The sequence below is a fragment of the Ochotona curzoniae genome, unplaced genomic scaffold (genome assembly GCF_017591425.1).
Source record: "Ochotona curzoniae isolate NIBS_2020 unplaced genomic scaffold, NIBS_Ocur_1.0 contig_21, whole genome shotgun sequence".
In the NCBI taxonomy this organism is placed as follows: Eukaryota; Metazoa; Chordata; class Mammalia; order Lagomorpha; family Ochotonidae; genus Ochotona; species Ochotona curzoniae.
In genome coordinates this window covers 6,597,256-6,624,357 of record NW_024465322.1, presented here as the reverse complement: position 1 = coordinate 6,624,357, position 27,102 = coordinate 6,597,256, and the positions used below count along the sequence as shown (strand labels likewise).

The 27,102-nt window shown below is 47.2% G+C and overlaps 1 protein-coding gene across 1 annotated transcript; it reads left to right on the top strand.

Annotated features, from left to right (window-relative positions):
- Positions 1 to 5,472: 5,472 nt before the first annotated feature.
- On the top strand, positions 5,473 to 25,380 carry LPL (lipoprotein lipase). Its single transcript, XM_040971297.1, has 10 exons — positions 5,473 to 5,601; positions 13,996 to 14,156; positions 14,980 to 15,159; positions 16,082 to 16,193; positions 16,763 to 16,996; positions 17,276 to 17,518; positions 18,692 to 18,812; positions 20,279 to 20,461; positions 20,987 to 21,091; positions 23,581 to 25,380. Coding segments are annotated over exons 1-10 (1,413 nt in total). The 5' UTR covers positions 5,473 to 5,528; the 3' UTR covers positions 23,582 to 25,380.
- The last annotated feature ends 1,722 nt before the right edge of the window (positions 25,381 to 27,102 follow it).

Genomic DNA, 27,102 nt, shown 5'->3' with positions numbered 1-27,102 from the left:
TGGAACAAAGAGAGAAGTTTTACCTCAGTGCAGAAAACTTTTGAAATCTGTGACTGATTGTTTCATAATAGTCATTTTCCATGGACTTTCTCAAGTCCTCCCTCCGTGGCTTATTTCTAGCTACAAAGGCACGTTTGCAAAATCCCCAAAGATTTACTAATCAGCCTTCAGGTAAGGGTTTACAATGATGGAACGAACAGGACATTCCATCTCGGGGTTTCTGTGACTACCGACATCACAGTAGTATGTGACACCAGCATCTTGGCAACCAGGAGTACAACAAGAACTCCAGCTTCTGTGGTCTGCTGCCCTTCCCTGTAGACCTATCCGCTTTGTATCCATTTCCTCCCTCAAATGTCAGTGAAGTTTCCAGCAGGAAAAAAACTAGGTTCAAGGCCGCCAGAGGTCAAGGATCTTTCTGTCCCTCTTACATTACTATTAAGTAATAAGTCAATCCAGTGACCTTCTGCCTGGCATGGCTATGTTACATTTTGGGGTCACTCCAAACTCCACGTGCTGAATGGAGATGTGATGGTTGATAAGTGCCCCAAAGGTCTCGTTGCGTGTTGATTCTCCTAAGTGGGCCGTCATGATGCCTGTAAAACTCATTCATGTGACATATTGCATTGCTGTTCGATTACTTACACATATTGAGTGGAAGACAATGGAACTGGTGCTAGACAACATGGAAATCATATTTTTTGGCAAAACAATATTTAAGATGACAAACATTTCAAAAAAAATTTCCAAAGAAAATGTCAAGTTTCCAGGAAAGCATCCAAGAAAAGAAAAAAAAAAGCCTGGTAGAATTGTCCAAACAGCTGTAACACATCTAATTCACATAATATGAGTGAAAAACGTTATTTGAGATCCACTCATAGTTTATATAGTGTTAGTTCTTTAAAAAAAAAATTGTTTTTATTGGAAAGTCAGAGATACAGAGAGGAGGAGAGACAGAGAGGAAGATCTTCCATCCGATGATTCACTCCCCAAGTGGCTGCAACGGCCAGAACTGTGCCGATCCAAAGCCAGGAGCCAGGGGCTCTTCTGAGTCTCCCATGTGGGTGCAGGGTCCCAAGGCTTTGGGTCGTCCTCAGCTGCTTTCCCAGGTCAAAAGCAGGGAGCTGGATGTCCCATTCCAATGGGCCTCCATGTTTTTTAAAGCTGAATCTGGCCTCTCCTGGTTGGGTTAGGGTCAGGTGTGTGTGCATGGTGATGACTGTGGTTGCCGTTCGACAACTCACAAACCCAGTGAAGGTCTTGAATAAGGAGTCCTGATTTGCTTCTGTCCTCCACGTCTGTCGACCAGGGCTCTGTCAGACGCTCTGAGCAGAAGCCACGCGAACAACAGTGCCTTCTTTTTGTAATCTGATGAATAGAACAAGAAAGTTCAGAGTGTTACTTGTGCGTAATAGTGTATGTGTGTGTGTGTGTGTGTCCGACGTGACAGTATCACCAGAAAGTCGGCAGGGGGCGCCTCCTACACACCCTCTGCTGAGTCCAGCTAAGCTCATGGTCAACCCAGGGCTTTTGAAAAGAGGTGCGGTCTGAAGTTGATCTGGAAATGTGAAGCCAGCCACCCACAGCCTGCACTGTCTTAAATGTTTCAAGTCATTCATCACAAAGTCTTAAATCTTAACATCTTAAAGTGTTGCTTAGTGTTTTGTGAAAGGGGAAACACTGCTGAGGAGTGAACATGGGTGGTTAATTGGTGTATCGGTGGCGTATTGGTGGGGTATCCTGTTTGGGGTTTAGGAGCTGACTTCTAGGAAAGGCGTGCTCCCTGCCCCCACGGCCTCGTGGCGCCCTGTGACAGCCTCCAGCTGCTGGACTCCGGCCTTCCCTCCACCACAGCCCCGTCCTCAGGCATCATGGGTGTGCGCTGGCTTTTGAAAATGCACCTGCTTTCCAAATGATCGTTTTTTTCTGCTTTTCAACTGGTGCTCAATGATGCTGTTAAACAGGATGCCTTGCTTTCTCATTTCTTTTGCTTGTTTTTCCTCTTGGTTTTGAAAAGGAAGATCTAGCCATCACGCAAGAAAATGAAAAATTCTTAGAACGTTTAGGATTATTTAACACTTGCTTTCCTAATTTGATCTAATTATCCCCACATCCCAAGCCTCCCCATCTCCCAAGCAAATAGAGTAACTAAGATCCCTTACTTCAATCCTGGTGAATGGTCCCACGGCTTTGGACTCTCCTCTGCTGCTTTTCCAAGCCACAATCAAGGAGCTGGTGGCAAGTGGAGCAGTTGGGACATGAGTTGGTATCCATATAGGATGCCAGTGCTTGGAAGTGGAGGATTAGCCATTTAAGCCATCAAACTGGCACCTTTGCTGGACTTTTAATTTCCCTAGTACCCAACTTTGCCAAAGAAACTCAATTCTTAGCTGAATCTTCCTAATAAATGTTATTTGGAGTTTCTTCAACACAGCATTATTGGGGAATTGGTAAAAGAAGGGTCCCTGAGACCAGCCTCTCTTCTCAGCCCCCAGCCTGGGCCCCCACAGCCAAGGGGCTGGCCTCAGCCCCCTCCTCACCCTCCCAGCCTGTCTCCCTCTCCGTTTAGGACACCCATGTCCCTTTAGCTCCATGGTGAATACTGGGCAGCAGTGGAATAACCCACAGCCCATTTCTTAGTAATTGTCTCTGCTTGTTTTTTTCCTACAAATGTCAACAGATTATAATATAAACACATTATCCCTGCTCATGCCTTTGTAAATTTGATATGCATTCACCTTTTTTCTTTACATTAACTACATTCTTTTTCTAAATTTCATGTTTCTGCATCTGTACAGTGGGAATATTATTCTGTTTAAGTGCTTTTGCAATGAGTGCTTGCAGTCAAGGGTGAAACACGCTGAGTAGGTGCAACCAGCAGACTCTTGATTAAAATAGCCAGCCAGAAAACAGAGAATAGATAAACAGAAGGCATTTCCAACGTGTTGTGTAGAAAGATGAGATTAAATACACATTTGTTTGGGTGTAAAAAAAAATTTTGAAATCCATGCATGATTTTCCTGTAAACCACACTTCAAATGAATTTGCGAAGGGCTTGTAGCCATGGAATTCAAGAGATATTCTTTTTGCTTCAAAATAAGCTTATCTTAATTTCATTTTGCTCGAACTTTTTGAGGTTCCCAGCAGATAATGCTATTTTGCAGTGGCCATTTCTGGTTGTTTCATTAGACATGCACTAAAAAAAAAATACCAAAATTCACTTTGTTTCTTTCTTTAAAACCGCAGCGTCCTACCCAGAGCCCGCGTCCTCCGCTTGTTCAATGTCTAGCTTATTTTAAGCTGGAGCCTGTTGAGTCCGCTGTAAGTCAAGTATCCGTTTTGGAAAAAGCTGAGCCTCGAGCTCTCCGTGGCCAAATAACCTTGCGAGCGTTTGGAACAGTCTCTCTGCTTTCCTCATGCAGTCATACTGTCCTGACCTGACGCTCCCGCACCGCACGTGAGTGCCTGCCTGAGAACCCAGGGCACCTGATCCCTGGCCTCGCAGCCAATCAGGAGAGTGTGCGGCTGCCACACCCCCTGCCCACCGCTTGGCCGCCAGAGAAGGGAGCTGGCCTCTCTCTATTCCATGAGGCTGTGCCGCTTCCTGGAAATCACAGCCCTGAGGGACGTGCAGCATGATAGCACTGCGAACAACAACAACCGAAAGGGGTGCTCCACCTCTCAGAGGCGCTTTGCTAATCTGTTCATGTTGTAGGCGCCCATCTTCCCTTCAGCGATGATGTCAAACCTCCTTGCTTGTCTTCTCAGATGACATGTATGCAGCAGAAGAGCTTGCCAGGGGCCTGAGTCAGACAGGAGGCATTTCTGTGTGACTGTGTGGCATCCAGGCAGGAGCATATCCCGGGCAACCTGTTCGTCGCATGCTGCTTTCAGATATTGGGCTGGGTAGTTTGGGGATGACTGTCCCATCACAGTTTAATGTGCGGCTGCGTGTGAAGATCTGCCCCCTTGCAAGCTTCTGGGATGGGGGACTGGGGAGGGGGCGGTGTGGCGGTTCCTGCCACTCAGACACATTCTCTGCATATTTTATAGGGCAGAGTGTGAAAATGTGCAGTGGAGTGCTTACTAAGGATCTCAGCACAAGGCAACATTTTGGGTTGTAGCATGCGTGGGGTGCACCAACATCACGTGGGACTCACAGAAGAGCAAACTTGGAGTTCTTGGGGTGTCATCAAAACTTGCAAGGTGTGCCTAGATTAATGCATGGTTTTCCGTGTGTGTGTGTGTGTGTGTGTGTGCGTGTGTGTGTGTGATGTCTCTGTGGCGACAGCGGGAAGAATCAAAAGGGACTATAAAAGATTCTCAGCTAATCCTGAGAGTGGAGTTTTTATCAGTCAGTTTCTCTGCCCACAGGTGGAGCACATGGAGTTCTCGCCCCTGCTGGCCTCACCTAAGGCCTTGCATCTGGAAGGTATCTGAACCTGTTCTGAGCATTTTGTCATCAAGGCATGGGAGCCAATATGGTTTGATTTTTTTTTTTTCCTTCGTGCTGTGTATCTCAACAGCCCTGTAGTCACCCATTGTAAAGTGCACAGATTCAAGAGATTTCAGTGCGTTTGCAGCTGTGCCAAAGTCACCATAATGCAATTTCCATTATATTCTATTTTCCACACTCCCCTTTCCCAAGCCTTGTCCCTCCGCCCCCAGCCCAGGCACCTGCTAACCTTCGCTCTGTCCCTCTATAACTTTTATATAACGTTTTGTCCTCATCATGGCTCCGATTCCTCCGGAGATATTTGACCTACCTAGAAAGCTAAAGTGACATCCTTACCCTCCTTGGTGTCTTGGTTAGAGTCTAATTTGTCGAGGCCACAACCAGAAACTCCTTAGCGGTGTTGTGGTCTCCTGAACCACACCGCAGTGAATCCAATCTCCAGGGCAAAGTTAGCACAGCTCTTGCCAACAGCAGCCACTGAGCCTTTGTGGTCCGGGGCTCCGCCTCACCGACTTGAGGAGCTAGGGGGAGTGCGTCCAAGGAGGGTGGCACCCACCAGCAGGGGTGGACTGAACAGTGCCAGCTTCACTCCTTGGAAAACTGGTGGTTTGCGGTGGCAGGAGGGTGAGGGGGCGCTTCCACGGAGCGGGGGGCGTACAGTGGAGCCACTGTAGTGGCTAGCTCCCTGCTAGTGGCCCACGGGACTCGGCAGGGACAGGCGTCTCTTCCCTTCTGCCCTTTGCCCCTCTTTTCTCCGACAGGACGGATGCTGCTCCTGCCTGCTCAAGCTCTCTGCCAGCGCGTTCAGAGCCCCCCGCCCGCTCCCGCCCAACTTGTGATTTTACAGCCAATAGCTGATGAGGCTTATTTGCATGTTTCCAATCCCCGAAGCAGCTTCAGACCCTATTTCTCCTCCTCCTCCTCCTCCTCCTCCTCCTCCTCCTCCAAAACCTGCCCCTGCCAGCCTCCCTCCCCTTCCCTTTAAAGAGCGAACGGCCGGCGCGCTGCCCGCGCCTGCGACGCTGCTCTCCCGCCTCCCGCTCGGCGCTTCCATCCATCCCTCCCCCGCGACATGAAGAGCCAAACTTCGCTCCTGGTGGCCCTGGGCTTGTGGCTCCTGATTTTTCCCGCCTCCGCCGGCGACCGTAAGTTGGAAGCGCGAACTTCCCTTCACCTGCAGGTGCGGCGGGCGGCCGCCTCCACGCGCTCCGGGGTGGGGAAGCCTGGAGTTGCCAGGGGGCTAAGGATGCGCTCCCGGGGGCTCCCCGCAGCGGGGTCCTGGAAGCGCGGGCATGGGAAATCTCCCTGCGAGCTGGCCGAGGCGCCTCCCAGTTCCCGCTTTTTTTTTTTTTTTTTCTCCCTTTTTTCCCCCTCTCCTGGGTTCCCGCGCTGTAGCTTCCACTCTGGCTGAGCACCGGCGCGCTGTCGGGACCATGACTTTTAGAGACGAATGGTCCTGCGGCCAGAGACCTGCAGAAGCTTCCTTGCTGCAGAGGAGTGGAGGAGCTGGAATGCCAGGCACGCGGACCAAGGTGACCCCGGGCTTGGCCCCGGGGCTGTGGTTCGGTCCCCGCCTCTGGTATGGGGCTGGAAGCGCGGGCACAAGTGGCCCAGCATAGGGCTGGCGCTGCCCCGAGCCGTGGCTGCATATGGAATCCCGACAATGGATGTGGGTGCGGGTACAATCCCTTCGCAGCGCCTCGGAATGAAGGTGGCGGGAGATGCTGCGACCCACACCCCTCCAGTACTCTTTGCGGACGCGGCGTTTGGGCTCCCGCGCTCCTGGTATTCACAAGGTTTTTGGTGCGCAGAGAGCTCAGCGAAGGAGCTGAGTCGCCAGAGAACTGGGCCTAGACCTTTAGGGCCTGGGGGTGGGATGGGTGCGGTGGGGGAGTTGCTAGGTCCGGACACCCTGCTCTTTCTCGGGGGGTGGGGTGTTGAGGCTCCTTTGCCCCAGCCTCTGCCATCTGTTTGAGAAAAGGTGGCGGGCAGAACTGCGGCGTCTGTCCGAGAGCTGCCAGGTAACCACCTTCCAGCCAGAGTTAAAGGCGTCAGGGACAGGTGCGACTTTCTTTCTTGCAAAGAGAGAAGAGGGAGGCTGGGAGGGAGAGAGACCGCGCTCAGACGGGGAGCTGCCCAAGGTAGGCACAGCCTGCTTAACTTGAACCTGGGCTGGGTTGATGCACTCGCACGGCAGGGCACGTTATGAAGGGAGTTGAGGAAGAAGGAGGCGCTTCGTGGATGGGGTGACAGGATTGTGCTTTCCCGCTGCGATTCCAGGAAGAGGCAGCCCCGGGCTTTGCTTGTACAGGGAAGGCAGTGTGTTTCATCTGGGCCCTTGGTTGTGAAAGAGCAGTTCTGTGGAGCTCCCGTATCTTCTCCACCAGGTCAGTTGGCAGTGGTGGCAAGAGAGTCAGGTAGGAAGTGCTTACACATCCGGAGTGGTGTGTCCGCTGCCAACAGAGGCCAGGGGAGATGGCAGTAGACAATTCCAAGTTCTTATGGTGGGAAGTGGGGGACACAGATTGTTTCACTCCTGGAAACGTGTCATCGTGCTTTTTGAAATTTCTTTTAAAGATTTATACTTTTTTTTTTTAATTTGAAAGGTAGACTTACAGAAGGAGAGAAAGATTTTCCCTTACCAATTCACTCCCGCAAATGGCTGCAATGGTCAGAGCTGAGCCCATCTGAAGCCAGGAGCCAAGAGCTTATTCCAAGACTCCCATGTGGGTACAGGGGCCCACGTTCTTGGGCTGTCCTCTGCTGCTTTCCCAGACTGTAGGCAGGGAGCTGGGTGGGACCTGGGGCAGCCTGGTTTCCCACCTGTGCCCGAATGGGATGCTGGTGCTACAGTCAGGAACTTAGCCAAGGCACCTGCTCTGAAAGGGGCATTTAAAGGATCAGTTGATTAGATTGGATCCAACACATGTATCAGAGCATCATTTGTGTCTTCATTTGAGGTTACTCCATCTCAGTTCCTCCCCCCACTGACTCTATGCACTGCTCACATCCAACCTGCTCCCAGCAAGCTTTGGCCCTTCTCCTCCAGACAAGTTCAGCCAGGAACCCAAGAACTTCAGGGTGAGCCTGAGGGGTAGGCTTCCCCCGGGCTCTGTCTGAGCCTCTGCCCACCACTCCATGTGTAAGAGTGAGTGAGAGGTACCACCCAGAGGCCCTTAGTTCTTAAAGCCACCACAACACCTGTCTCTGGCCTCAATCAGGAAACCGAATGATCTGGGAGAGGGGGCTCTGGGTGGGGGTTCAGGTGGGGGCTGCAGTCCTGTCTGGCTACCATGATTTCCAAGGTTAATGTCTAAGATATGATGACTGATGGGAGCAACCCAGCAGGTGTCACCAGAAGAGCTGCCGAGGAGTGATTGATTGACGGCTGTATTGAAGGGTGGGAGTCGGGTCCCAGGCAACAGGCACAATGGAGAAATTATCACTTTTAAGGGGTTTATTTTTAGCTCAGCCCTTCGTTCTTGCTTTATAATGGAATAGAAATTGGACTCCACTGATTCCTTTTTCTGTTGTATCAGATTGTTCGAGAAAGGAATCTGAAACGTGCAGCATTTTTTCCTACTTGCCCCTTAGCTGATTGCCACCTGTCTCCCTGTCATCTCCACCCAGGTGGCTTTGCTTTTAATGGGAGAATATTGCAGTGATCAGCACGATGGTCAATGGTTGACTTTGTGTCACAGAGGCCAAGGAAAGTATGCAAGACGCACGTTTCATTTTTTTTTTTCAGGTCTGGATAGAGTTGCTATTTGAATTTGCACATAATGCATTTTCCAACTTTCATGGCAACAGTACAAATAAACATCACTAGTGTAAAATTTCCAGATGGTTGTACTCACAAAACATCATTTGTCAACACAAATGCTTTTTATTAACACGGGTCTTTTTTTTTTTTTTAACCTGGGAGTAAACTTCTCTTTCTGCCAAAGTTGAAGGCTCCATTGGTGGCTGGTGGCACAGTGTGATAGAATGCCATTTAGAGAGTAAGAATTCAAACTGACTAGACGGTTCACCATGCTGTGTGGTGCTGTGTTAAGATATCGGCTTGTGCTCACTGTGTGCTCTGAGTACTCAGCAAAGTTCATGGGAAACCAAGATACCTATCAAGAAGGAAGGAGTGAAATTTGTGTTTTTAAAATGACATAGAACATGAACTTATTAAACTTGTGCTAGCTGCTTCCACTTGCTCTTTCTGGTCTGCTTGTAATTGTTCGAATGTCCACCTGAGTTTGAGTGCTAACAGGCAGCAGACTACAACAAAAGCAGCTGTGTTGGTGTGGTCACACTCTGTCCAGCTGAGCCGCACACCTTCTGGGTGTGTATTTATTGGTGTGTTTTTCTTAGATGATGCTGCTTTTTTCCATGGAGACAAGTAAGAGCAGCGCTGTTTGGCGTAGATTTTAAGCTACACAGATCCATTTAACAGAAACCTTAAGTGTGAGAAGTCAAACTCCTGTGGCGGCTTGGTGAAGAGTAGGTGAAGGTGGATCTGAATCAGGAACTTCTCAAAACCTGTATTCAAGACAGAACTCTCTTGAGGTCTATAACGCACTTATAAAAACACTTGGCTTGCAATTACATAGGATGAGTGCAGTTCCATAGCACTTACATTTTAGTTGAAAGAGCTAAGTCTTGGTTGTCACCCAGCTGTCACTCAACTGAAACAACTGCTAGCAAAGTACCACTGACCTTCATCCTCACGCTTCTGTTGTCACTCCCACCGACTGGGAGAAAGTGATTTCAAGATGAACGGGATGAGAATGTTGCACTGCAACTTTTATTACAAAACCTTCGTTTAAATATGCCTATGGGATGATGACACTGTATGGAAAGTTTTCATCAACCAACCAATCCATGGGATCCTTTTGAGTCGTGATAGTTTATATTGTTCACATCTGACTGTCTGCTTCAACAGGGCAATTTAAACAGAGGGAAAGAAAGAGAGATGGAGAGAGAGAGAGATGGAGAGAGAGAGAGACTTCCCATCTACTGGACCACTCCCCACATGGTTCTAGCAGCCAGGTTCAGGACAGGCCGAAACCAAGGGGCCGAGAACTCCATCCTAATCCCCAAACAGGCATCGGGGGTCCACACACTTGAGCCATTCTCTGCTCCCCTCCCAGGAGCACTAGCAGCCAGAACTTGAACTGACACGCTAACACCGGACACCCAGCTGTGGTCCAGTCGCTCGCAATATGACTCTGGACTCAATGGGGCAATTTTCACGCACATTTCCAAATCTGCTTGTTTTTAAACTCTTCAGTAGTGTGGGTGTCAGGCCTGATACCGGGGCACAGTTGATATTGGGTGGTGCAGTAGATGTGAATGTTAGGTAAACAAGGTCAGGGCTTCTTGAGCCCTTTTTCTGTAAGAGCATCAATTTCTCAACCCAATTTCATCTCTGCAAATTTACCATATTAGCAGGAATTCTGAATCTTTGCTGCCTCCCTCAGATTTTTAGCTATGTAGGGCTGTAAGAACAAAGATTACGTAATCATGGAATGTATTAACTTTCGCTTACCTGGTACCCCCATATCTTCCCTGAATCCCTAAGGATGTATCTGATGAGGCCCAGTTGGGGAGGTGCACAAAGGATGGAGGCCCTTTGGGGGGGACCCACTTCTCTCCTTCTTGCCTCCCTCCCTCCCTCTTTTCTTTCTTCTACTCTAAGACAGGTTTAATTTCTAAGGGAATTGTGGATGTTAAACAACATTGGGTGGGTAGATATGGCCACGATCATTTCCATGTATAGAAAACAGGAATATCCTTGGTCACAACAGTCACAACAGATCAGCTCATCTGCCTCCCTGTGGCAATCCCAGGGTGTGTGTGTTTGTTCTGCAGGGGTGGGGGCAGCCAAACATTTCCCCCCTACCCATGCTTGAGCTGGTTTTTCATCCTGTCTCTGCGTGTCCAAGCCAGGTGCCTAAGGGATGATGGCGAGTTGGGGAAACATGTTCTTTGGGATGCTGACACACCCTTGGAGTGGGGCAAGCACAGGCAGTGTGCAAATTCCTACCAGAACACAAACGGAAGGAAACACTGACCCATCACCAATCAGGTATATAACGCCAGATCAGGACAGTTTCTGAGAACACCGCTTAGCACACAGTGGGACCATTTTCCTGACTCACTCAGGATTCAAAATCCCCTCCTTCAATAGTACAATTCAAGTCTTAAAATAATGATTGGCTTGAAAATGTGTAAAGTCCCTATCGAGTTTATTTAAACACCGTGGACTCAGCAGAAATATTGGTTGGAGGAAATGCAAGTTCTCAGTGAGCCAAAAGGGCAGAAAGTTGGACACAAGATTTACAGGTTCAAGTTTTTTTCTTTTCCAGGAAATGTACAAAGCCAGTCTTGGCAGTCTCAAGGAACATTCTCAATCATTTCAGTATTGTTTTCTGCTTGCCAGGTGTTGCTATGTTCAGCATATGGAGTGTGAAGCCTGTGATTGTGAAATGAAATGGAAGTATGCTATGGTTTACCAGATTGGTGGACTTGTGACCATATTGTAATAATACAGGGGAAATCAGTAGGGAGAGGAGAAATGGGGAGGAAGAAACCCCTGAGTCTATGGAACTGTATCATTAAAAATAGTTTTAAAAAAAGAAGAAAGTATGCTATCATAAAAACCAGGGAGATAAAAGAAATAAGAAGAGAGGAGAGTGGGAGGACAACGCAGGGAATGTATTGTGCTATACGTGAGATTTGTAGGGGTTGAGACGCACTATCTCAGAGTGACTGGGTTCGTTGCTCGGCTCTGCTCTAACTCCAGTTTTCCGTCGGTGAAGACCCTGGAGGCACTGTGGAATGGCGCAAATGCCCAGGTCCTTGTCATCTTGGTGTGGGAGAACCGATTGCCTTGTTAGCTTTCGGCCTTGCCTGGCACAGCGCTGACCACTGCTGGCACTGGGCAAGAGAACTCCTAGACGGGAGCATACACTCTTTCTCACTGCCTGTGTCACTCTCTCTTTGTCCAACTCAGATAGAACAATGGCACCGAGTCACATGTGAGAGAATATCTGGATTGCTGTTTGGGGCAGGGGGAAGCTAACCTCATTTGACATTTGGTAAAGCACTGTCTAACAAGGAACTTGTTGGACAGTTTAAAGGAGAATGACACAGGAAACACACATCATGCCTTTCAGCCTCAGAGGACTGATAAGGCTGCTGGAGGGTTTTCTAATCAGGAAAGAGGAAGGGAACCTGTGTTTCCAAGGAAGACAAGAGGGAACCTGCGTGTTTTTGGCAGGTGGATGGCTTCACTGTAGTTTGTGTGTGAATCAGAAAAGCATCGGAGATTCGGGCTTCAGCACCAAGCCCAACTGGACAAATGGTCTAGTGCAATACAACTCACTTCTTCCCAATGCGGCCAAGCGTACATCAACAACTTCAGGGAAAATAAAATTCAAAGTTTATTTTGGTGCAAAACATTTGGAAATCCCCTCTTAATTGTTCTTTCATAAAATGCCCTTTATACCAACTTTTAAGATACTTTCATATAACCATGAAGAAATTGTCTTCTACATTCTAGGAGGTAGAGATGATGAATGTGTGTGTGTTTATGTGTGTGTGTGAGAGAGAGAGAGAAAGAGAGAGCGAGATCGTTACATATAATGAATCACATACTAAATAGTCACACTGCTGTATTAAAAATCCTGGAAAATAGTTCTGAAAAAATATATATCAGCCAGTCCTCGCCTGGTTATTTTAAGCTTGTTGCCAATGCCTGCACTTTCAGTACTCTATTGTTCTTATTAGATTCTTGGCCCAACTTTTGCTGTGCTGATTTAAAATGAGACGTGTCCACGGTTAGAATGGAGAAAAAGAAAGTCTAGATTAAGAAATATTTCTAGCCACCCCATTTTTATTATAGCCTGAGAGTTTTGTAAAGCACAGTCCAGACTCTATAAATGATTACGTCTCAGTAAATTGGTAGAACTTTTTTTTACTTCTTTCTTGTTTGATAAAGAATTAGATAACTTTTACTGGTATGACCTGCCTCTGTTGTGCTTTGCTCTATGAAAAGAGACTAATTTGGCTTCAGATTACATTTTAACTATTCCCTATGGCATCTGTGCAGCCCCTAATAAGATTTGACAACATTGAAATCTCTTGTACATAGTTGCAAAAGCTGGTTTTTCCTCCTCCCCTTCTCTAACTTGGAGCTGACTCTAAGGAACTGAAATGACCTCTTCCTATAACAGTTTTGCTATAGATGGTGAGTTTTGTCTTTGTGTGGAAAATTATAAAGACATAAAAGGAATATAAATTTGGGGTTGGGGTCAGCTTCCTGCCAAAGGCCAGAGAAAAAGCAGTGCTGGATGGTCCAAGCACTTGGGAGTGCTTGTGTGGGAGACCATGATGGAGCTACAGGCTTCTGGCTTCAGCCAATTTTGTAGCCATCTGGGGAATGAACTAACAGCTTGCTCTCTCACTCGCTCACTCTCTTGCTCTCTCTCTCTCTCTGGCTCTCACTTTCTATCTCTCCCTTTCTCTCTATAACTCTGCCCTTCAAATAGATAAATCTGAAAGAGATAAAGGAAGGAAGGAAAGAACAGAGAAAGAGAAAGAAAGAAAGAAAGAAAGAAAGAAAGAAAGAAAGAAAGAAAGAAAGAAAGAAAGAAAGAAAGAAAAAAGAAAGAAAGGAAGGAAGGAAGGAAGAAAGAGTCTAGACTGGTGAATCTTGCTATGAGAGTGAGAAACAATTCCATGTAAAAACTGCCTCATACTTCCAGCTTTCCTTATTGTTGTCATTTTAAAAATTAAGCAATTCCAAAGAAAGCCACCTCTCTCAACCAACCCCTTTTGAGGTTGTGCAAAAGCCCTCTTTCGTTGTCCTCAGAGACTTGAAGAAGGTGGAAAATAAAATCGAGAGATAGTTTTAGAATGTTAAAAAAAAATCAATGAAATCTATGTGTCTGAAAAAATTCATAGCATGGAAAGAGCTGTTCATGGATTCAAAACATAATTGGCACCAAAATAAGCTTGCGTAGTAATTCCATCTCCCCCTACACGCTTTGAGGGGCTTTGGAACGTCTTCCAAGTACAGCCGCACAACACAAGGGCCATGCAGCGATGTTCCTTGGGAAGATGAATTTGGGACAAGGAACAAAGGGTCTGCTATTTCCTAGCCAGCCCATTGGAGGCAACGGAGCCTCCCCTGAGTCACTTGAGCTCAGTTCTCTAAACAACAGTGAAATCAGCCAAGGAACCCCTCAATAACCAGTTCACTTCCTTGAAGTCACCGACGTCCCCGCTGATGATGGGAGCAAAGAAGAGTGGAGACTGGAAGATACACTCGAGGCCCATATCGCTTAACCCACAGCTTGGCTCATCTCTGCTCGCTGCTGTAGGCTCTGTTGCAATTCTTCTTTGTTTCTTCTCAAAATATGCAGGAAGCAAGAGCAGCCTTGGGGGCAGCTACCTGTGTACCTAAGCACACAGCATTCCAGCATAAAAAAGTAGATAATCCCCCAGGTAACATCCTGTTCCATTTTCCCCCTTTTTTGCTACAGGAGGACGAGATTTTGTAGACATTGAAAGTAAATTTGCCCTGCGGACTCCCGAAGACACAGTCGAGGACAACTGCCATCTCATTCCCGGAGTGGTAGAGTCTGTGGCTAATTGCCACTTCAACCGTAGCAGCAAGACCTTCATGGTGATCCACGGTTGGACGGTGAGAGAGGCTATATGGGGAACAGGGGCTTGCAGGATCCATGTGCGGCCACATCCTGTACTCTGATGGCTTTGCTTTGTACTTGACTGAGGGCAGTCTGGCTGGACATGGAATCATCCACCTGCTCAGGTTCATGAGTGCTCCCCATGAACATGGCCAGCCTTCATCTGAGTGCTGAGCATGGGTGGTGTCCTTGAACCACCATTCCTTGGAGTTGGAGAAGGAGGTTCTGCTCCATAATGCGGCAGGATACTGGGTGGGACCCAGTGGGTTCATCCAGCATGTCCTTTGAGGTCCCTTCCTACAAAGGGTGACCCAGGGCACCACCTGCCCAGTGAAGAGGTTGGGTTGGAGTCCCCTGTAGATTTTGCCATTCTCCAGCTTGGTAATGTAGTGAATCCCTTGTCTCTTGGCCTGCCTCAGTTTCCTGATCTGTAAGACAAACAGGCTGGGCTCCACTTCCAACATTTCCTAATTGTATACTTTTAATCTTCCATCTGCGGATTCACTCCCCGGATGGTCACAATGGCCAGAGCTGGGCCAGTGCTAAGCCAGGAACCAGGAGCTTCCTCTGGGTCTCCCAAGTGAGTACAGGGGCCCAAGGACTTGGACCTTCTTCTACTGCGTTCCCAGAACATCAGCAGGGAATTGGATGGGAAATGGAGCAGCCAGGTCCTGAGCAGGCATCCATATGGGTCAGTGATGCCACAGGGGATGATTAGCCTGTACACCTCACGGCACCGGCCCCTTTGGTGCTCTTAGAGGCTGCCTTTTGGATGCACACAGAACGTGGTCTTCGACAATGTTTTCTTGACCCTCCCAGGTAACAGGGATGTATGAGAGCTGGGTGCCGAAACTTGTGGCTGCACTTTACAAGAGGGAGCCAGACTCCAACGTCATCGTGGTGGACTGGCTGAACCGGGCCCAGCAGCACTACCCAGTGTCCGCAGGCTACACCAAGCTGGTAGGAAAGGATGTGGCCAGGTTCATCAACTGGATGGAGGTAAGCCTGGGCAGGAGAGCCTGTGGTGTCCCAATCAGAGGTCTTGCCCCATGGGCTGGACACACAGCTAGCCTTCTTCCTCTGCATTTAGCTGTGGACAGGCCCTAGGGTAATTCTTATCATCAGAAGAAGCCTGGTCTTAGGTTTGAGTTCCAAATAACATTTTTACTAAGAATGTTAAGATTCCGGGTCCAACACATTGTCCTGCCCTGCCCTGCCCTGCCTGTTGCTGTTTTCATAGTGAGTAGCTTGGCTGAGTTGGAATGAAAAACTAAGTTTGCTCTGGTGCGACATGGTTTTTGAAATCCAGGCATAAAAATGGCCTGACAAATGTGTGTGATGGAAAAATTACACATGGACTTCAAAAAACATTTGTCTGCACCAACGTAAACTGGTCACTTGCTTCTATTTTTCCATGGACTTTTGGAGGTTCCTTGGTAACATTCCAACCTCTTTCCAATGTCCTGTTGTCTAGTGATAAGTCATTCTCTGCTGACATGAAAGTGTCAAGGGAGGCAACATAATTAGAGGCGTGAACTGGGGGTTGAGTTCAAGTCTCTTTGTATAAGTCCACAGGGGTGTGTACTCACTTGTACACACATACTTGATATCCACAGAGACCCACACGTGCACTCATATGTCACATACATATACATAATCATTTATGCACACACTGTACACATAGGTATAAATAGTTTCTGATGGTTTGAAACACTTTCTGAGCTAAACGTATTGTTGAAAAAGAGCATCTCTACACTGGAAATGGATTTCTTTTATTTGTCGCACAGAACTAAAATAAATGGGATTATTTGTCAACATTGCCTAAATAATGGAAACAGTACTTCTACTGCTTTAATTCATTTATTTCTTAATCTTTGTCAACTAGAAGAAACCCTCTTTTTTCTCTCTCTCTCTTCCAAAGGAGGAATTAAATTACCCTGTGGACAATGTCCACCTCTTGGGCTATAGCTTGGGAGCCCATGCTGCTGGCATCGCAGGAAGTCTGACCAATAAGAAGGTCAACAGGATTACTGGTAAGTCTGCAGTTTCCTTTGTCTGCTCACAAGAGTCGAGAGGGCCCTGGTTCGGAAAAAGATTCAACGCCAGGTTGGCTCCATGGCCCCTGGTGTGGGACTCTGCCCACCTCCTTCTTAGCTCATGGAAAAGTCAGGAGGTCGCATACAAAGGCTTCCTCAATGGTACTAAGCCAAAGGGCAAGGACCAACTCCAGGGCCCTCTGAGAAAGAATACAGCCATCCTGGTCTGTAGTAATAGATGGGTTGGCCGGAGAGACACCCCAACGCTGTTTAGTGAGGGTGTCTGGTCATATTCAGAACTTTCAGAAGGAACTCGAGCCATCCTGAGGGAAACCGCTTCAGATGGTCAGTTCAAGGGGCTCCCAGGCCGTGAAGGACGAGCCAAATCAGCTTTCCTGGCTCTCTCAGGAGAAAGGTCCAGTGTCTCTTAGAACACATTGAAACCAAAGAGGCTTCCAGAATGTTCCAAGGAGGAATCACAGAGAGCGATCATGACACAGACGAAGATGAACATTAGTGCGGATGTAAGGAAAAAACAATCTGTGATTGCTCTTGTCCCTGTCCAGGCCTAGATCCTGCAGGACCTAACTTCGAATATGCAGAAGCCCCGAGCCGCCTCTCCCCAGACGACGCGGATTTTGTGGATGTCCTACACACGTTTACCAGAGGGTCCCCCGGGCGCAGCATTGGGATCCAGAAGCCGGTGGGACATGTTGACATCTATCCCAACGGAGGCACTTTTCAGCCTGGCTGTAACATCGGGGAGGCCATCCGTGTGATTGCAGAGCGTGGCCTTGGAGGTAAACAGAAGTTAGAAGTGAATAGCAGACCCATCTGTTCTGAAGCTCATTGGGCCGGTACCTGATGCTCCCAAAGTATTTCTGTTTGGGATTGTTCCATTTCCATCCTACACTGCCCGGACTGTGTGTTTCATAGGGCCACTTTATTGTCATACCACACACCTCCATCTTAGACCACACACTCCCCAGCCCCCTGGCAAGGAGAAGTTTCTGCCTTAGACACCCTTGGTGGAGATCCCCCATCCACAGAGCTGTCATATTCTGTGTATCTCTCCCCAGATGTAGACCAGCTGGTGAAATGCTCCCACGAACGTTCCATTCATCTCTTCATTGACTCGCTGCTGAATGAGGAGAACCCCAGCAAGGCTTACCGGTGTAATTCCAAGGAGGCCTTTGACAAGGGGCTCTGCCTGAGCTGCAGGAAGAACCGCTGCAACAACCTGGGCTATGAGATTAACAAGGTCAGAGCCAAAAGAAGCAGCAAGATGTACCTGAAAACCCGCTCCCAGATGCCCTACAAAGGTAGGCTGGCCACTGCTGCCCAGAAGAAGAGTGGTGACCCTGCTTTTGTCGTGCCTCTTCTATTGCATGCTATCATCTGGCCATGGGAGCAGAGACGGCAAACCCTGAGCCCTCACTTGTGTCATCGTTGTGATAGGGAGAGGGTTGCACTTGTCCGTTTTCCTAATGTCCTGAGCCCAGGGAGACCCTGTACTTGCTACTGATCTTCCTCTGTTCGTGGGACCATGAGCGAGAGCCAGCCCATTAGCACGACACTCAGAACTAATTTGAGCCTATCAGTCTGTGCTCATCATGCCATGGTCTTTGAGTCAAAGCCAGCCTACCACCTGCGAATGCAATCTCAATAGAACAAGACCATGCACATTCATTCCTATATGGCTTGTGACTGTTCTCACAGACCCATGGCAGAGCTAAGTAGTTCAGAGGCGAGGCCCCACAGCTCATTGAGCTTGAAATATGTACCTTCTGTTTCCATTCAAAAAGTCTGCCACTTCTAACCTTTGCTTCGCACAATGGCAAGAATCATCTGTATTTTCCTACAGAGCTGTCCTCGAGGATTGAACATGTACTGGATCTCAGATGGCTTCACTTTGCCATGACTTTGTGTTACACTTGAACGCCAAAATTGACCTCTTGCTTAGAGCAAGTCCTATAGGAATAGCGGGGAAACAGCAGAGGAGAAGTTAATGTGGTCCAGAAAGGCTAGTTTAAGGCAGGCTGGCTTCTGTGCAGCTCAGGAAATGCAGCAGTGAAGGAATGATGGGGGATGCTGGCATCACAAGCAGAGGCATACCTGGTGTTGTCATAACGCTGCTAAAAAAGAACAACTTTGCAAACAAAAACACATCTGCTGGAGCATGTAGTCCCTCGGAATCTGTGTAGTGCATTTGGTGGCAAAGAGGGTCAAGCCCCTGACCTTCAAGAGGCCTCTTAAGAAAGCCAGAAGGGAACCCTCGGCTTCCCTGACTTTTCAAAACTAGGGAGTGTGTGTAAGTAAGGGACAGCAACAGCATCTCTTTGAGGTAGCCTGTGGTTCCGATTCTGTGTGCAGGCGCATTGCAGTCCCTCGCTTCCTTCAGGCTGGCCTGTGGTGCTGCCTCTAAGGCCTGTTTGACTTCAAACTCAGATTCTCTCCTAGTAGCAGTGAGCATATTCTGCCTTCATCCCCTACAGTCTTCCATTACCAAGTCAAGATCCATTTTTCCGGGACGGAAAGCAGCACACAGACCAACCAGGCTTTCGAGATCTCTCTGTATGGCACCGTGGCTGAGAGTGAGAACATCCCCTTCATACTGTGAGTCCCCCCGGGAGCTTGTCTGCTATGGGCGAGTTTACCATGGTTCACCTGCTGTCACTGTGAGTCTGAGGAATAGAAGGGGCCGGGAAACCCAGACAGCAGGCTCTTCTGGTTTATTAAAGAGGTCTGAACGTTGAGTCTTGTTCTACCTTGCATTGGGAAAGAAAATCTCCCGAGCTGCTGGTTATTTTATTTTCATTAACTAACCAGATTTTCTTCCTTTCCTTAACAATTTTGTATTTTCTTCTTTTATATGTTTATTTAAAAATGAAAGAACCATTACATCACTCCCCGAATGATTTGAAATTAAGGAAAATGAGTCATAGTAACAGGAAATTGTTCTGTAGATATAAACGGGAGACATTGAGAAGATACACATAGTAAAAGCTGTGACATATGACATTCAGCTTCTATGATTAATAAATGAAAAACTTCAAAACATCCCTGGGGCTGGCATGGGCATTTAGCCTAGTGCTGGTTAAAGTGTCTACATCCCCCTGGTGGAGTGCTGGGGTTTGATGCCTGGCTTTCACTCCCGACTCCAGCTCTCCGTTAATGCTGGGCCTGAGCAGGTGACAGCTCAGGTAACTGAGTTGCTCCCCACCCGGCCACCATCCCCAGCTACTGCAAACATTTGGGGAGCAAACCAGCAGGTGGACGATTCCTCTCTCTTATTCTTTCTCCCCTTCTGTGTGTAAGAAGAAAAGAAAAAGAAAAGAAATTGCTAAAGAATATTTTTAAAAAATTATAGTGAATAGCATATCCAGTGTTGATGGAGTGCTGATGGAGAGCATGTACCCACCCCTAGGATGTCAATCACTGACAGAACCCACAGGTAATATATACCATGGAACAATATGTCCATAGCCACGGAATGTTAATTACCTGGGAAGTCGTCACCTCTTGTAGTATTCATTGCAAAGAAGCAATCAATAGAACTTTAAACAGCTGTCCAAATGTATGTTACATTCATGACATTGGTCTATTAAAGACCAGGAACCTAGCATTGACTCCATGGTTAAGTGAACTGTGGCTTAGCAAGCCAAGAACAAACAGTAAAACTATGATAGAGTGGCAGGTAAGGCATGGTAGAGTAGACGCTAACACAGGGAGAGAGAAAGGAAAAAATAGACTTTGATATACCCTGTGATTAAGTCAAAACATGTTTAGAGATCCAGGACAGGTGCAAGGATGTCTTCGCTCTTAAAAAATTGCCCTAAATAGCTCATGTTCTTGGATGAATGTAGAGATAGATGAAAGGGGTATGGCTGTTCTTTAAGATATCCTCTGCCACTGGCCTCCATCGTGCATAAGGTCGACCATTTTTCCTCACCTTTTCAAGCCAAGATTACCCCTAAACAATAAAACTTTTTAGATGTTGGGAAAACAAAACAGGGTGGGGGGAAAAAAAAATCTCTGGCTGATTTCCAGGAACTAACTAAATCTGTTAACTTGTTTTCCAGGCCTGAAGTGTCCACCAATAAGACATACTCCTTCCTTATCTACACAGAGGTGGACGTCGGCGAGCTGCTGATGCTGAAGCTGAAATGGAACAGTGATTCCTACTTCAGCTGGTCCGACTGGTGGAGCAGCCCTGGCTTCATCATCGGGAAGATCAGAATAAAGGCGGGAGAGACTCAGAAAAAGTAAGGCCACCATTTCTCCCCCGCTAGCCTCAGCTAGTTCCTGGAGATAGAACAGTTTATGTACCTTCCACATTTAGGCAAAACCTTAGCCAAATCACATCCGCAGCATGACCTAGATAATTATATCTAGAGTTCTTTTTTTTTTTTTTTTAGTATCCATTTATTTGAAAGGCAGAAAGAGAGAGAGAGAGACGAAGAAAAAGAAGAATAAGAAGACGACAATGGCGGCCACAGTGGCCAAGACTAAGCCGGGCTGAGCCTAGAGCTCCACCCAAGTGCCCCTGTGAGAGCAGCAGGGAGCCAAACACCTGAGCTATCTTCCACTGCTTTTCATGCACGTTAGCAGGGAGCTAGATTAGGAACAGAGCCCTCAAGTCACCCTCTGATGTTGACGTGGCCCTAGGGCTAGCGGTTGGCACTTTCAACACTGTTAATTGGCCTGGCAATGCAGGAGGAAAAAGGCCCCGCCTGAAGAGTTGTTTCTGTGGCTGCGTGTGACATATGCATGCACATTCTCTCCTACAGGGTGATCTTCTGCTCCAGGGAGAAGGTACCCCTCCTGCAGAAAGGGAAGGATTCCGTGGTATTTGTGAAATGCCATGACAAGTCTCTGAACAGAAAGTCAGGCTGGTGAGCATCATGGGCAGAGCTGTCTGGCCTGGGTGGGGGCGGGACTTGCAGGAGGGCTGGTTGAGATGCCACTCGTGGAGAGGTACTGGGGCAGACTCCTGGGCAACCCTTTACCCCATGCATGCAGAAGCACTGACCCATGATGCTTCCTGCAATTTATCCTCCTTCCTTTTGCTCCTCCTTCGTGCACTGACTTGCATCCCAGGTGCACATTTTCAGTTAAAGATTGATTTATTGTTATGGGAAAGACAGAGTTACTGAGAGAGAGGGAGGGAGAATGAGAGATCTCCCACCTGCTGGTTCACTCCCCAAATAACTGCAACAATCAAGGCTGGGTTGGTTAAAAACCAGGGGTGTGGAGCATCCTCTGGGTCTCTCACACAGGTTCAAGAACCCAAGAACCTGGAAATTTTGCCTCTTTTCCGGACCATAGCAGGGAGCTGGATCAGAAATGGAGCAGCCAGGATTTGAAGCAGCATGCATGGATTGCTGGTGCCACAAGTGGAGGCTTAGCATACTATGCCAAGGCACCAGCCCCTCGGGTGTACAGTTTTAGGTTTCCTTGTATCTGTTGATCCTGCCTCAGCTCTTCACTTCTGTACCTTCACAAATGCAGCCTGCAGAGCCAAGAACACAGTAGTCCCAGGATGCACTAGAGGAATAGGCATGTCCCATTGCACCTGCTGCAGCCACATACCAGGGCCAGCGGCCTCTGGATTTGTAGAATCAGGCTGAGCTTGCCATCTCCGACCCCTGCAGAGATGGACAAGCTGAGGGAGTGAGAGCACAGCGGACTACTTTCTTTGTTGTGTCCAGACAACCTGTGGTGTTTGCCTCTTGACCTTCAAGGCTAATCCCTGTGGCAGCTGTTGACCGAATCTTTCCAGCACGTCAGTGCTAAGTGGAGAGCAGGCATGTGACCCGTCACTTGTCCCTTGCTGCATGCCTGGGCTGTGGCGCTCTCACTCCTCCAGTGGGGCTCTGCTGCCAGATGCCAGTGCTGATGGGTTACAGGTAGGGAGTAGAGAAACAAGAGAGCTTTCCTACGAAGCCGGCAACATAAGACACATGACCAAGGCTGACCGTGGGATCACTTAGATGCTTTTGTGGCTCCCTCTTAGGCACAAATGTACCCAGGAGGTATTGCCTACTCAGGAAAGTATAGAAGGGGTTTTTCATTGTACGCCTTGTAGTATTTTTAATTTCTGCATTATGATACAGTGTATATATGTTCGCTGTGAACAGATTAGGAAAAAATAGACAAAAAGAAAATGAAATCAGCATGACTGCATTATCCTGGGACAAGCCCAGGTGTCAGTTGGATTTAGACTGTTTTTGTATTATTTATATGATATTTTAATCTTTCGCAAAAAAAAGCAGATTATGGCACAAATATACTTTGAATGACAAAATGAGACCCATTAGACCAGAAACATCATTTAACAATGAATGAACTTGGAATGGTGCGTTGCAGGGGAACTTGTCAACGGAGAAGGTTTACTGCTTAGTTTTCCTTTGTTGGAGCAGACAGGGACTCCCACGGAAGCTTTATTCATGCACTCATGTCACAGACCAATAGCATCAGAGTGTGCGTATCTGATCGGCAGCTTCATCCCAACTTTACAGGGTCCCTCCCACAAGCAGGGAATGCCTGCAGGGCTTATAATGCGTGGCTCATCGTATTAGTCCCGAACGTCAAGAACTTCTCTGAGACGGCCCAAAAGCGCATTGTTCACCTGAATATAGGAATTGAGGCAGCTTTTTAAGTAAAGCATAATGAGCAAATTCACTGCTTGCAATGCCAAAATCCCATATGGAATTCTGGCTGCTCCACTTTCAATCCAGCACCCTGTTAATGTGCCTGGGAAAGCAGCAGAATATGCCCTGGGTGTTTGAGTCCTCAAATCACACAGGGAAGATGCTACTGGTTTGGACTCAGCCCAGCCCCAACCATTGTGGCCATTTGGTGGTGGTGATATGGGGGTGGGCGGGATGAACCAACAGATGAAAGATCTGTTTCTTCACCTTTGTCTCCCAACAATTCTGCCTTTCAAAAAAAAAAAATCAATCTTCAAAAAACAATTGGAAAGATTATCTTTCTTATATCCTCTGTTAACCCTACAGAAGTGTCAAAGCTGCCATGAAGCAGCCTTCTTGCTCAATGCATCTGTTTTACAAGTCAGAGATACTCCTCAACTCTGAAAACCCCAGGCTGAGACTTCGGAAAGTCGGAAAGTCATGCTGCTTACCAGGGCATGACTCGGTAGACGTTGGAGTGTTCTGCCTTCCTTGGAGCCAGCTGCTTGCTCGGAGCCATTCCCCAGGTCTCCCTTGAGGTTGTCTCTCACAACCCTTTGTCCCAAATTTCTGTTTGAAAAATCTTTCATCTTAAAAAAATGGTGTGTTGTGTGTTGAGGGGTGAGGAGTGGTTAGTAAAACATTAAGCAAATCATAATTACTCTTCTTGTCTTTTTTTTTTCTTTTTCCAGAAACTGGGAAAAACTGCAGAAAACAAAAGAATAGCACATGAACTGGGGAAAGGATAAAGAAAATGAAGTAACTTTTACAAAAGATGCCCAGGGCTCTGGGTGTATCAAAGTGGATTTTTCTTGAATATTAATCCCAGCTCTATCCTTGATAGTTGTTTTAGGAGACAATTTTTCAAATGCTACCAAAAAGAAGTGGCTCATTCCACAGGAGACATAGAGTGACCAGATTGTACATTCTCCAACATTCAAAGGCACCGCACTGGGGCCTTTGGAAAAGAGCAGACCAGTTTGGCTTTTTAGTGAAACCTTTGGTAATAGCCTAGAATCACTGAGAACCCTCCTGCTTAGTTGGAGCCCTAGACTCAGAATTGAAGCTGTCTCAAAGCTTTCTGCAAAATCTGAATCTCAGAAATGGTTTTCTGTGCCGTGAGGCAGATCTATTTACTTAGCAGTCAAAGTGCCTGACTCTGCTGAATGGTTGTTCCCTTGTCATTAGCTTGTGGTCATAGAGGCTGTCTGGGCTGGCAGCCAGCATCAGGACAAAATTACAAGGGAAAGGGGACGAGTGACTTAGAGCAATTAATTCAAACTGCGCTTTGTGGCTTATGACTTGATCTTTCTCCTCCTGCTGCTTTGTTCCCTTTGTGTCAAGATGGCATGTTCACAATGTTGGGTAGGTGTTGAAAATTCATCTGTGAGCCTCGGCTAATCTCTGCTTGAGTGGTACAGAGAGAAATGATGCCATAACTTTATTGTCTGATTCTCCAGGTTATTTTTCATTCATAGATTTGAAACCCACTAGTGACTATGCAATTTTAGACTAACCTTAGCCCCACTCTAGTTGTGCTTTGAGCATGTCTCTTTTGCTTTTGATTTTGGCAAGGAAGCGTGTATTCGAATTCAGATGCTGCAGCTTGTAAACGCCTACAAATTTTAGCCAAGGACTGTCTTTGCTGAGTAAACAGTTGGCCAAGCGACTGGGACAGAGCTACGAGCAGGGCTTCAAGACCTCTGTGTGCAGATCAGAGGGCCCTCCGCCAAGATGGCCCCATGAAGCACCGCCAGGGTCACTGAGCAACTGGTCCAGAGGGAGTGGACCCTTCTTTATTAAGCCCCATCTTGTATTTTCATAATGCTGGCCTCTGCATTAACATAAACAGGCCAAGAAGTCAACTGTCTCAAAGGCTGTTTGCTGGGAACCAACTGGGAATGCTCGGTGGGTCTGAAGCCAAGCTCGCACAGGGAACCCTCTCTGATAGCATGATTTGGAAGGTGACCAGTCACAGAATGTACCATGCCGGGACCTGAGCTCCAAGTAGGAGAGATAGGATTGTGTAGGACAAATGCTGTGGCTGACTCTATCAGGCTTGGAATGAAATCTCTCTAAAAATAAAATGATATGTTGTTTGTTGTTGACATCCCCCTTTATGGATACTAGGTGAATTTCTTAGACTATGGATGCATAAAGTTCAAAATAGTCACCACATTTCCCCTGCAGCACATGGGAACCCTGGCTCCTCCAGGCTTAGCCGTTGATATCCACGATGCTGTGGCTTTGTGTTTTATTTATTAGCTGTAAATATATGTGTGGATGTGTGCAGGGAGCGTGCACGTCCTGGGAGGGTCGTCGTGGCCACCTGCATTCAGAAATGTTTGGTGCTTCCGTTGTACATGTCTTTTAGCAGCCACGGTCTCATACTCCAAATGACATGAAATGGGCTTTTGGGGGCGGGGGAAGGAAGAGATTTGCAATGATGTGAAGAAATGGAATCTGCTTTAATAAAATTAACAACATTTTATTACAGCACTAAGTCATGATTTTGTGTAATTTTAGCCTCCCCACCCCCCTTCAAAAATAATGCTGAGGCAGAGTCAGCAAGTACTGACTGGGTAACTACTCCATGGATTCATAATATTGCTTTTAAGTATTATAACGCACTTTTAAAATGCATTTAGTTTGTATAAAACTGCACCAAGCCCTTGCTATCCTTCAAGCTGACCAGAGAGAAAAAGAATAGTTTTTCCTGAATAAAATACACAGAATTCTTCCTGCGTACAGTATGTTTTTTTTTTTCTCACAAATGAACATCAGGTTAATATAAAATATTGTGGTCATTTTTTGGCATAAATTGTCTCTATTTCTGAGGTCTCAGTGTTAGTTTCAGGGCAAGTGGCATCTATGTTGTGAAATGAGTGCTTGGGGGAGGGAGGAAGGAGGTCTCCTCCTGATCTTTGATTACTGAACGCATGACATTCGGTCCCTCTGTGTAGCTAAGCCTGCATTGCTTCTGAATGCCATGCCAAGAATTCAGCCCAGAGGCAACTGTTGCAAGAACCAATGACCCAAGTTTATCACTAAGTATAGAGTCTTTAAGCCAGGCCTCTCTGGACGGGAAGGGACACCTCAGGCTAGCTTTTACTGCTCCTGCCCATCCTTAGATCAACAAGACAGGCAATGACAAGATCTGTAGGGCATGTGGAACTTGGTGAGCCTGCACAATTTTCTGATGGGAATGTAAGATGGGGTGCCACATGGGAAGCCATTTGAAAGTTTTTGGAAAAGATATGCATGGAGTAGCACCTGTAGGCCCCGCCCAGGAAGTCTACTTCTAAGCATAGATTCTGAGATCCACAAGAGTTTGTACACAAATATTCATAACCCCAAAGCAAACAGCCCAAGTGCTCATCAATGGGTCATAAAACATTATCTTCCAGAACACTGGCTCCACACACCAATTCTCATGAGAGCCCTGCGGTTTGGACATCCCGTGGGTTGCAGTTGGCCCCTCCTGCCCTTTCCTGCCACGCCAGCCCTCTCCAGAAACTGGAACATTTAATCACGAAGGCAATGAATGAGAAGAGAATCTAGAAATGGATGCTCTGGCAAGCAGCTTTCTGCCTTCCTGCCTCAGATGTATCTGGCCAGAGCTCTGGACCCTGCAGTTCTCATGGCCAAGCCTGGAAAAGATGACTGACTGCAGTGACAATCTCCAGGCACTCGTTTCCCTCCTTGGTCACAGAATCGGTTGGTTTGGTTTCACAACCTAAATCTCACCTCCCTCAAAGTGTCAGGAGCTATAGACCTTGTTTTCCTGCTTGCTTTTTTCAACTATAATATATACGATTTCATGACATCTGTAATGACCTTTTCAATACACATAGAGTCAGATAATCACTTATGTTATACACACAGTCTTGGTTTTATTCGCTGGGCCATGTTTTGAACTCAGAATTGGAGTACCATCTGATAGGATGTTTTCACCGGCACTTTGGGATACCTCAAGCTGCTAACCTACCTTGCCTGCATTCAACTCATGTCCACCGAATGGAGCTTGGTAGTTTTCGCTGCCACTTTACAAGTAACTTCTGGTCTGGGAGAATGGAGCCCAGTCAAACCTTACAGTACATCCCTAAAGCAGAGTTTTCAATGGCAAGTCTTCTGTTCTCAGTCTTGCCATGGGAGAAAGTGTTGGGGGTTGCACTTTGGTGTAGCAAGCTAAGCCTGCGGTGTCAGCAAGTGCC

Excerpts from the sequence above, each read along its gene's own strand:
- LPL (XM_040971297.1), top strand. The coding sequence starts at position 5,529 with ATGAAGAGCCAAACTTCGCTCCTGGTGGCCCTGGGCTTGTGGCTCCTG. Across the intron at positions 15,160-16,081 it reads GGTTCATCAACTGGATGGAG|GAGGAATTAAATTACCCTGT; the intron begins GTAAGCCTGGGC and ends TCTCTTCCAAAG. Across the intron at positions 18,813-20,278 it reads GAGAACATCCCCTTCATACT|GCCTGAAGTGTCCACCAATA; the intron begins GTGAGTCCCCCC and ends CTTGTTTTCCAG.